The sequence below is a fragment of the Ctenocephalides felis genome, unplaced genomic scaffold, assembly GCF_003426905.1.
Source record: "Ctenocephalides felis isolate EL2017-DRISC unplaced genomic scaffold, ASM342690v1 CF-g0.4_SCAFFOLD_00845, whole genome shotgun sequence".
In the NCBI taxonomy this organism is placed as follows: domain Eukaryota; kingdom Metazoa; phylum Arthropoda; class Insecta; order Siphonaptera; family Pulicidae; genus Ctenocephalides; species Ctenocephalides felis.
The window spans coordinates 67965962-67977661 of record NW_020536999.1 but is presented as its reverse complement, the minus strand read 5'-3'; the positions used below and the strand labels follow the sequence as shown (position 1 = coordinate 67977661).

At 31.1% G+C, this 11700-nt stretch overlaps 1 protein-coding gene across 1 annotated transcript in view; it reads right to left on the bottom strand.

The window, feature by feature from the left end:
- The window catches only part of LOC113387754 (ras-specific guanine nucleotide-releasing factor 2-like), a 12195-nt gene extending 1642 nt beyond the window's left edge, over positions 1-10553 (bottom strand). The window contains exons 1-9 of the mRNA XM_026625133.1: positions 10548-10553; positions 9148-9297; positions 8871-9084; positions 7492-7685; positions 7312-7425; positions 6084-6198; positions 818-953; positions 392-498; positions 39-290 (exon numbers count right to left, since the gene is read on the bottom strand). Of these exons, the coding sequence (XP_026480918.1) occupies positions 39-290; positions 392-498; positions 818-953; positions 6084-6198; positions 7312-7425; positions 7492-7685; positions 8871-9084; positions 9148-9297; positions 10548-10553 (1288 nt within the window). The remainder of the gene's footprint in view (positions 1-38; positions 291-391; positions 499-817; positions 954-6083; positions 6199-7311; positions 7426-7491; positions 7686-8870; positions 9085-9147; positions 9298-10547) is intronic.
- Between the last annotated feature and the right edge of the window lie 1147 nt (positions 10554-11700).

Here is an 11700-nt window from a genome sequence, read left to right as displayed (position 1 = left end):
AAGCAAGAAGTTTTAATAATGCCAGTATTGTTATCTACCTAGATGCACACTAAGTTGTCCTCCAGTCTTCCCATCCACAAGTATTTTAAAATCCCTCAAATGTATAGGTGGTATTCCTTGATTACCATTGCTGGCACTTGCTGCAGAACCTCCAGTACCTGCAGTTGACGCATTCGAAGGCGCCTGAGGATGATGATGAGTAACATTGTGCAGAGGATGCAGAGATGAAGTCACGCTGGACGCTTCGCTACTTTGGGACGAAAGCGAGCATACTGATGCAGACTCGGAAGCTAAAAATAGTTAAAATTGAAACAGATATAATAAACAAATTAGTCTACTTTGCAGTTACACTTGAGGAACACCAAAATTTGAAAATATGTATACTTCTTACCATCCTCTTCATTTTGAGCACACTCGCTTGGATCCTCAATAAGAATAGCATCGGCCATAGGAATTTTTCCAACATCTGGTACTAAATGGAGTCTTCCACCAGATGTTCTAAAACACAGAAACAATTTAAGGAAAACAGTTTTTATGGATAAATTTTATACTTTAAGTTGCTTCTACATTTTTTTATTTATATACAATAAGAAAGAATTCACTATAAGGTTTTAACAATATTTGAAACAAAGTAACAAGTAGCAAAGTAAAAATTAAATTATGTTTTTATGGAACAACAATAAATAAGAGAATCCAATTGTAATCATTTTCTCTGATAGTAACGGTAAATTTTTAATAAAATTTTTAATTTCATACAACAATACCAGTAAGAGCCAGTACCATATTTTATGTGATTTATTTTATTCAAATTATTTACCTGGTTGCAATTATAAGGTGATTCGAGAATAAAAAGCATTGCCTCAACGTATCTCGTTCACTTTTGAAAGATGCTAATCTAGAACGGGTACCTCGGGCTCCTCGAGTCCTACTTGCAGGCAATTGTACTAAACTTCCTGAAAACAGCAAAAAATATAAGTAATGAAATAAATTTTTAATCGTCAAAAAATAGACTTTTTAATATCCCGTGGCATGTTAATCGAAAATAATTTTTTTTGCATTTCTTTACGTTACAAAGTCCACGATTTCAGGCGCACGGATCAACAGATTTGAATAATTTAAGGAACATTCGATTCCTACTGATGGAGAGATATGCTGATTGTTTTTGACAAAGACAGGCCCAGTCTTTTCAGAGATACGGGGCGAAGAGTGCAGAAAATACAAATCGAGCTTTTTAGAGAACAGACTTTTAGAGAATGATTCAAAGAACATTCAATTCATAATGATGGGGATAAGTGGTGATTAGTTTTTGGCAAAGACAGGTCCAGACGTTTCGAAAATACGGAGATAAATGTGCAAAAAATGTTAGTTGATGAGAGTTATGAGGGAATGAAGCATCCGAATTAAATGGTTCATAAAACATTTTGCATGTGTTGATATTGTGAAGAAACGATTAGTTTTTGGGGCAAAGTAACAACTTTTTTTTTATTCTGTTGTTCTGTCATTGCCAAAAAAATCTTTTATAATATTGAAACTGATTCGGAGTTTAATTTTAATTCTAGACAAAATTCTAAAGATTTCTTCATTTCCGAAACGGCTGAACCCGTCTTTGCCAAAAAATAATCACCACTTTTTTCCATCATTACATATTGAATGTTTTTTGAATCATTCAAATCGGATGGTCTGTTCTCTAAAAATTTAATTTATATTTTCTGCACTTTTCGCTCCGTATCTCAGGATGGACCTGTCTATGCCAAAAACAAATCAGCAAAATCAGTAGAAATCGAATGTTTTTTGAATATTCCATATCGGTTGAACCGTGCGTCCAAAATCGTGGACGAAAAATGTTTAGATACCACTGAAACGTGAAGATATGCAAAGATATTTATTTTTGGACTATTACTATTACTTACTTAAGGTAAGTTAATAAATATATAAAATATTTGTAACTTCCCGAAAGAGAAGTTTGTTTTTGCGAAAAAATCCGATTTGCTAATTTTATGTTTTCTCGACGTTTCAAAACTTTCTGAATGAAATGAGACCAATCTTGGAAAACGTGAGTATGTGAGCCATGACGTCTTCCCAAAAACGGTTGAACCGATTTTAAATATTCAAAAGCCATTCGATGTAACTCGAAGAGGACGACTAGCCTTTGCTCTGCTTTGCGCGACGATCGGCCGAATCATTTCTTTTTAACTTGCAGTTGATTAGTTTAGATATTATGAAACGCTTATTTTTGAAAAATCATCAAAGTTTAAAAAATAAGCACCGTTTTTGACGTTTTACTCAAATTAGCTTTTTCATCGCCTTTTTTTCAAAAACCGCTGAGTTGATTTCAAAAATTTAAAAGCCATTCGATAAAACTTGATAAGCATTTATGTTTATCCATAAAACTTTTTATCCAAGTGGATAGCCAAAAATTTAGAATCTATTTTGAAAAATCAAAGTGTTCGAAAGATATTATTTAGGAATTGTGCTGATTAGTTATGGACAAAGATCGGCCAGACCGTTTCCTCGTAAATGATTGCTAAAAAAAATTCGACAATTTTAATGAATCTTTGTACGGCAGTAGAGCACGTTGTCCTGAACATACATAAATATTTGAGTCCTACGAAAAGTGGTTTAATTATAAAAATTAATTATATTTGAATTATTTATTAATTATATTTGAATTAATTATATTCGTGTACGTATTAGTTAATATGTTTATTTTTCATTAATGTTCGACAAGAAATTCTGTTCAAAATTGAATAATCTTATAAACCACTCATAAATTAATATATTGATTGCTTATTTTAAGTCGATCATGTACACATTGAAAGATCATGCAATCTGACTAAAGACAAAATGCCACTTACAACCAGTCATATAATCGATTTTACTAATGCCGCTTTGTAGTTGATGTGGAGTCTGTTCTAAAATCCAAACCCCCATTTACCTACCACTAGATAGAACCACTGTATCAAAAGCACAATCAATACAGATTTTTTGCCAAATATGTAAAAAAACATGCATAAATAATGAATTGTAAGAAAAATAAATGCAAATAAAAGTCGAAATGTGTTTAAAGAACGTGTATTTCGACATTCCGACAAAACAACAGAGAATTTGTGTTACACAACATTTAAAATTCAAAAGAATCACATTGAGATTTGTTTGTGCTTTTTAAATATACAGATACATACATATTTTTATATTAATAAAATATACCTAAATTTGATGTAGATATAATATAAAGCTTCAATTTAGAAAGTGAAGTCGTTGAACTTGTTGTAAATTTTATTCACAAAAAATAAATTAGCTCTGATTTTGGTACATTTAAAATAGATTTAGGGGCCGATTCTCCGATAAAATAGACCGCAACAAAACGTTGTTATGGCTATGTTGGGATCCTTTTTTTATATAAATTGGTAGTAAAAATGGTAAAAATGCTAAATATTTGTTGTGCGATCATACGTTTTGCACTTAAAACTTAACATCACGTATGACACATCAAAAAGATCCACTTATAATAACATTGTGATTGACATGATTTTTTTTATTTTAAAAACATATATTTCAATAAATATAAATGTATAAATGTGTGTACTTCTAAATTGGTTCGAATTTTTATCCATAGGTATATTATCCGTCATATCTCTTCTAGTAAAACAATAATAAGAATTTAAAATATAAAAGTTGTGACATAATTGTATGACAAAAAAGAAGTAGAAGAAAAATTTTACTCCAAAATCACATAACAATATTTATAATAATAAATAATTACACAAAAAAACAAAACAAAAAATTTATTCGCTCTGAAGGGAAATCAAAGTGACGAGCCAAGTATCATTTGCTGTTATGGGTCGATATGGATATAGTTTAGTATGGCGTGTTTGCTATACCAACCTATGTCTTTAGTAAATTGGCCGAGACCCGCGATGTTGGTATTAGGGTGATCCCCACATTTCTGGTAACAATTTTCAGTGAGCTTTTTAATTTGTTCGAGTATAGTCGGTACGTCAGTCTGTTCAGGTAAATATTTTGTTGAGTAATAGTGTCTCGTCAGTGGTGGTGGGTCCGTTGATTTGTCGAGTACTAGTCGTAAAGCTTTGTTTTGTGCTATCTGTAGTCTCCGTCGGTTGGTCTTAGTTGTCGCGTTTTATGCTGGAGCAGCGTATAACAGTAATGGTTTTATAAGTGCTAAGTATAGTGTCCGCTTGTTCTGCACGCTTAGCGCGCTGTTGTGGTTCAAAAGAGGTCTGAGCAAATTTATCATTCCGTAAGCCTGTCCAATTTTCGTGTTAGCATGTTTTGTCAAGCTACGTTTATGGTCCAAGGTCGCACCAAGGTATTTGACATCCTTGGACCACTTAACTTCTTGGCCTACTACTTTTAGTTTTTCCAAGTCGGTCAGTGTAATGGACCTGCGACCTTTGTAAAAAAATATAGTAGTAATATAATTCTCTGGGTTATTTTTAATTTAACACTTGTCCGTACAGTCTGTCAATGTGTCTATGTGTGCCTGTATCTTTGTAGTCAGTAGCATTGATGATTTGTATATGGCAGTGTCGTCAACAAATGTTGTGTTGGCGTCATTGGAGATGTCGTGGATGTAGACGTTAAACAGTGACGGACCCAGGATCGAGCCGTGCGGTACTCCTGCCGTCACTTGTTTAACCGTCGAAAGTCCGTTGTCCAATTGTTCGGAAAAGTTGAGTACGATTGACAGTTTTTACTACCAATTTATACGAAGAAAGGACCGTAATATAGCGTTGTTATGGCAACGCAGGTTCATTTTATCGGAGAATTGGCCCCTTAGCATTTCACAACTCCAAAAGTACTACTAAATTATTTAAAATAATAATAACGATTTTTTTAAGTATTTTACTTTTGCTGCACTCTTTATAAAAAGCCAAATTATGTCAACTGAATAAAATACTAAATATAAATTTATAAGATTCTTAAATATGCTCTAAAAACATACTTTTATAATTTTATATTCGAATATTTGAATTAAAACTGAGAACTTGGGTATTTTGAACTAAAATTTGTAAAAGTCAATTTTTAAATTCTTGATAAGCTAGAATTCATGCGTTGTAAAAATAATATTATATTAAATATATAAGTAAATATAAAAAAATAGCAATGCAAGTCTAATTTATAGAATATAATGATAATTAATGGATAAAAAATCATTTTAATAATTATAGCAGTAATAATGCATATAAGTAATGCCAAAATATGCTTTGAAGTTCGTAATTAGAGTGCAGTATCTAATACGATATAATAAAAAGCTGCTACTAATAGTAAACATATGGAATAATGCTATTATATAAAGAAAATCAGAACTAATTTTATCAACATTAAAATAAAATTTGTCATATTTTTAAGAACTCGAGCTAAAAATTTTTATCTAACCCAACGTGACTATATTTTGTTTTTCAAAATAAATATGAACATGATTACTATATACTAATATACTTTTTGAATGTTTATTTTATATAAATCATAAACGTGTTTTTTCATTAAAATGGCATAATAACACTCATAATCTTTCACTTCATATATCAATTTTTACACCAAATTTTAACATCAAATTTTCTCTTCCTATGAAAATATACGACATTTATCCTACATATCATATTTGTTTTTTTTTTTAAATTTAATGATTGCTTTAGGATTTATGATTGATTGGTCAACAATTGATTGTAATAGAGTTATATTTTTCTTGGTCTTTTTGAATTGGTGTTTGAATAATTTGTGCAGCGTAATATTTTCTTTAATGTAATATTGGCAATGATTAAACCTACAAAACATTCTCGAGGTGACCAGCAAAAATCTGCTCTCTGATATTAGCAAATATTATTTAAATTATTTAATATACCGGTCAGTGTTGTTTTTAACAAAATGGTTATACATTCAAAAGATTTGATGGTATTATATAAAATCCAAAAAATTATTCACCCCGAGAACTTTTTCCTAAATACTATATAATTAGACAAAAAAAGAATACATGGAGGAACAAGTGATCCATGCACAAAACATGACTGACATACTTTAAATATATATTTATTGCAGAAGTATGTTTCCAGAATGCAACTAACCTTGCCTGACAAACACTTGATTGACGTCTAATAGGATGTCACATCCTTCGACAATCATCCTTTCTACTGCTAAATTTTTGCGTAAGTTTTCTGTTTCACTGACTTCATCGTGCATCTGTGAAAAAAATTATAAATATATTTGATATACTAAAATTAGGTTCTATTATAGAAAAACTTTTAGAATCCTCCTAATTTTTTAAGTAAAACTTCTTTGGGCGCGACTAGGATGTAAATACGTACAAATGCAACGGAAGTCCGTTACGCCCGATCCGTTCATCATTCGCTCTCGTTCATTTCTATACGGGTCGATTGTGATTAGTCGTCGTGTATGTGAATAGAGATCTGTCGTTGTATGCGTACCGATATCAACAAGGAAGTCGGCATAGATAAATAAACATTTTAAAGTTACATCATAGTACAAATCTTGATTTAATGAAAAATGTCTGAATCAGAAGAATATTTTATCCTGTTTCTTGAAAATATTAAAACAAATTAAACATTTGTGCCGTGTACTAAACGTAAGTTTATTGATTAGAAATTATTTCTGTATTATTCGTAGTTTCTATAAATCTTTGAAGTTATTAAAATGGAAAATATTTTTAGGCAAGACAAATATTTCAGCTGTTCAAAGAATGAGATTATATCGCCAGTAAAAACGTAAAAAACTACAAGGGGTCAATGAATGTATGTTAATTTTAATTACATAAAGTTCTTCAAGCACAATTACATGATGAGTGAAGTCGCAAAAACAATATATTTTAGGCGTGTGAACAAATATTATTGAATTTATTAATCAGCAATTACTTCATTTCTCTAATGAAGGTTCAAGTTTTAAATGCTAACTACAATGACAAACCGATCATGTCATATTTGAAGTATGACTTTAATTACATTATTGTTTTTAAATATTACTTACACATATTTTTAATGCTATTATAAATATATAATTTATAATTTATCGTTATATAAATGTGTATAATGGTTGACACTAATAAATGTGTGCATCTCGAGTGTTACCATATTACTAATAAGTATGATTCAAAATTGTTATGTGATGTATTTATTTTTACTTAAATGCCATCTTGTACAGTAGCAAATAAGTTTTACTTCAATCGCGTGTGAACCTTACGCGCACTCTTATTTTTTTAATTGGGATAAGTACGAAGACATCAACAGACTTCAACTGTACTGTTATTATGAAATTTATTGGTTTTGCATCATTTTTTACCTGTCTTGACAGATCTTCCAATTGCTGCCTTGCATTTTGCAAAGATCTGCGTTCAACATGATCATGTGGAGTATGTGCCAGCAATTCGTGCAATGTTATAATGTACCGAGGTATCTAAAACGAAATAAATAATTTTATTAACAAAATTATATTTAAAAATGTGCTGTGATATTTTTATACCTGGTGCATTGGATATGTAAGAAACGCCTCAAGACTCCTTCCCTGGCAAGCTGGTTTGTTCTCCAGCCTGGTCAATAAGGCTGCAAAAGGTGCTGATCCTTTACATTCTGTTAGTACTTGAAGACTATAATGGTGGTTGCGGACGTATTCTTGGTAGATGCTCAACATTGGTAGAAGCATATCGAACAGATCACCTAAGAAAAAACTAGCTGTAAGTGGAATTCTGTCTTAAGGCAATTAGGGCATCGTGCCTTAAGGCAAATTGCTGGAACTTCCCGTACCAAAAATTATTATTTTTTTTTTAAAACGATTAACATTTTTGAAAAAAAATTACTTTGAAAAAATAAGATTTTTGAGAAACTATAAATTGGACAAAAAATTAGTTTTATTTTGAAAAAAAAAAATTTTTTTAAAAAATTTTTTTTTTTAAAAAATTTGTTTTTTTTGAAAAAAATTTTTTTTCTTTATTTTGACATATTGTGGAAGATCTGAACTTTTTTTTCAAAGCAATCGTACTGCTTTAACTACATAGGGACAAAATATAAAGCGCGTAAGCGCCGCGTCGCTGTCTTACGCATAAGCATTGGTACGGAACCGATAGGAATGTTAACAAAATGTATACTTATTGTTAAAATCTCTATAAAATGTCTGATAATTTGATGTGCATATGTCTAATGATCATTTTTGACCGCCAAATGGCTCATTTTTTTACTTTTTCCTCTATATCTCCGAAACCGCTGGACCTACCTTCATGAAAGTTGTATCGATTCTTCATCTTGTCAATACAAGTGAAATGTTTTTTGAATTATTAAAATCGGACGCTCCGTTCTCTTAAAAACTGAGTTACCGTTTTCGGAACTTTTTGCCCCGTATCTTCGGAACGGCTTGACCTGCCTTTGCCAAAAACTAATCAGCACGTCTCCTTATCAATACGGATCGAATGTTTTTTGAATTATTCAAATCGGTTGATCCGTGTTCCCGAAATCGTCGACGAAAATTTGTATCCGCACATACATACACACACATACATACATACATACATACACACACACATACACACACACACACACACACACACACACATACATCCATTTTTTCTAAGGTATGCCAAAATGTTCAGAAACCTCTGAAACGTAAAGATATATAAAAATTTTCATTTTCGATTTTTTTGCGATTACTATAACTTGCCCTACGGGAAGTTAATAATCGCAATAATATAAATTATTAAATAACTAAATATAAGAACATCAAAATACTGAAAATGTTAAGGTAGCAATTGCTATACAAAAATTGTGATGATTATTGGAACATTTAAATAATCAATTTACTCAAAAACCAGTGCTGATTTATTCTAATGTAATTTCAAATAATCTCCTTACCTAATACCAGTGTTGGCCAAGATTCCAATCTTGAAGTAAGTCCTTTCAAAAATATTTGGTGCAAAAACAGCACAGTTTCACTATTCAAAAATATCGAATTTACATCCTCGTGAGAGCAAGGAGGTCGTTTTGAACTCGCTGCCATTTTAAATGGACGCAGAAAACATGAAACGAGGACTTCCATTTGTTCCATGTATTCTTCCTCAGCTTCCACCTGAAATACATTATATACGAGAAGAAAAACAGTATTTTAGTTTGAATAGAATTTTTGTTATACCATTCTGAAGACCAAGCTGTTTCGTTTTCGCATGCTTTCAGCATGAGGACTTTTGATGTACTGCTCTACGATTTGTTTCCAGCGTCTCCTGCAAAGCCAACCACGGAAGAAACTTTGCACTTTCTTGATTTTTCGTAGTTCCTGATTATCCTGAAAACGATTGATAGTTATTTTAACTGAACAAAGAAAATTTAACTGATTTTTCGTCATTTTGAAAATTTTTGAACATTTTGGCATACCTCAGAAAAAATTGATGTGTGTGTGTGTTTTGTATGTCCGCATTTTTTTTCACGTTTTCGGGTGCACGGATCAACCGATTTGAATGGTTCAATAACATTCGATTCCTATTGATAAGGAGATGTGCTGATTAGTTTATGACAAAGGCAGGTCCAGCCGTTACTGATATACGGAGCAAAGAGTGCAGAAATTACAAATCGAGGTTTTCAGAGAACGGAGTATCCGATTTGAATGATCTAAAAACATTCAATTTTTAATGATTGGGAGAAGAGATGATTAGTTTTTAGCAAAGGCAGGTCCAGCTATTTTAAAGATACAGAGCTAAATGTGCAAAAAATGGCAGTTTTTGAGAGAACTAAGCAACCGATTTGAATGATTCAAAAAAGTAATCTATTTAAAAACATTTAATAATCCTCGAATATTTAATTACGGTACGGAAAATTCTTGCAATTTGCTTTAAGGCACAATGCCATTCACCACTAGTTATTTTTAATTTTAATGAATTGACAATGTTTGACTCATCACGGCACAGAAGCAACTTTTGACTCAAATTTTTACTATAATAATTCTCAAACTTTGATGAATTTTTAACATTAATCTATTTGTCGTAGGGCCGTAACTTTTTAATATGTTTTATAAGAACATGATATCTATTGCCAAAAAAGGTTCATAAAAATCGGCATTTTTTTCAACAGTTAATTGCAGGAAAACGGCTCGGTAGATTTTTATCTAAAACTATAATCAGTATCATTCCCAACCAATATTTTTCGAACAGTTTTTGATTTTTTAAAATCGGTTCAGAATTAAGAGCTGAAACGTGGACAAAATTTTTTTCACTTTTCTGCTATTTACAAAAAATCTGTTCACACACACACATACATCCATTTTTTTTAAGGTATGCCAAAATGTTCAGAAACCTCTGAAACGTAAAGATATATAAACATTTTCATTTTCGTTTTTTTGCGATTACTAGAAAAATACATGTTACGTGGGCATATTTTGTACAAAGATCTTGAATTTTGCCAGAAGAATTCATCATTAGAGTTGTAATAACTGTTAATTCAGTCTTTACTACAATTGTTTTTAAAAATTATATTAAATAGAAAATGATTCTATTTGCATATTGTTTACAGTACCCTTGTAAATTTCAGATGATTATTTACCTCCATCGTACATGTATGTAAGCTATTTTAGAAGTAATATAAAGAGAACTGTTGAACTTACTTGAAAATAACAATACACCTCATGAAATAATTAAATAACGTATACCTAGAAATTATATTAAGGTATCGCAAACAAAATGATATTGCTCAAAACAAAAAAAGACGAAAAAATACCTTCGTTAAAAATTGAGCATGTGTCGTTTATCTCTCGACAGTAACATTGCTCGATTTATGACAATGACTAATTTCATATCTTTTACGCTCTACTTTAATATAGTTTAGTTAATAAAATCCAATGTTTACTTGTTTTTGAGGTAATGATGGTAAATCTTTTTATCCTCTGACTTTTGAGCCTCGCATTACCCTATAGAAGAAAACATCAATCCTTACTTGTGGTATTGGAGAAACTGGTTGACTGCCAGATCCAATGCTGGAGGTCCCCAAAGTGGCACAGCTACCACTCTGTTGTGTTAAAGAAGGTACTGCTGGAGTGCTGGGTCGCCATTCTTTCTTCAAAGCACACAACTGTAATAAAATAATATTAAACGTTATGCTGGCAAGAAAAGATAAAAGACGTGGTTGAAAACGTTATCTGGGATGAAACTATAAAATTTTTATAATAACTTGTAAATGAGTTCTGATAAACGATTAAAGTTAAACGAGTTCATATAAGTAGATAACTTTACCTCGGCTCTAAGTTTCTTAATTTCCGAAGCTAATTCTTCACAGTGTTGCGTATATTGCCATTTTGCAGTTTTCTCGCTTTCCACGACTTGGAGCAGATGCAAATGTTTCTGCTCCAATTCTTCTTTCTGGAGCAAAAGTTTGTTGAAACTGAAATAAATAAACGAACATATATAATTTTGATCAGTTAACAATTTGCATCATAAAATTTTTAGCATAATAATAAAACTAATTTGCACATATCAAATAATCAATTTTTATCAAAGCACAGGCTAAGGACCAAATTATTAAATTCCAAACCCTTGAAATCGTTAATTTTAAATAAAGTAAAAAGCTATCTTATATTTAAATATACATGTTTATATGAATGGAGATACTAAATTATGTTACACATTTTTAACTTCTCATAGGGTAAGTTATTGTAATCATCCAAAAACTGAAATTGAAAATTTTTGCTTGCCTTTATGTT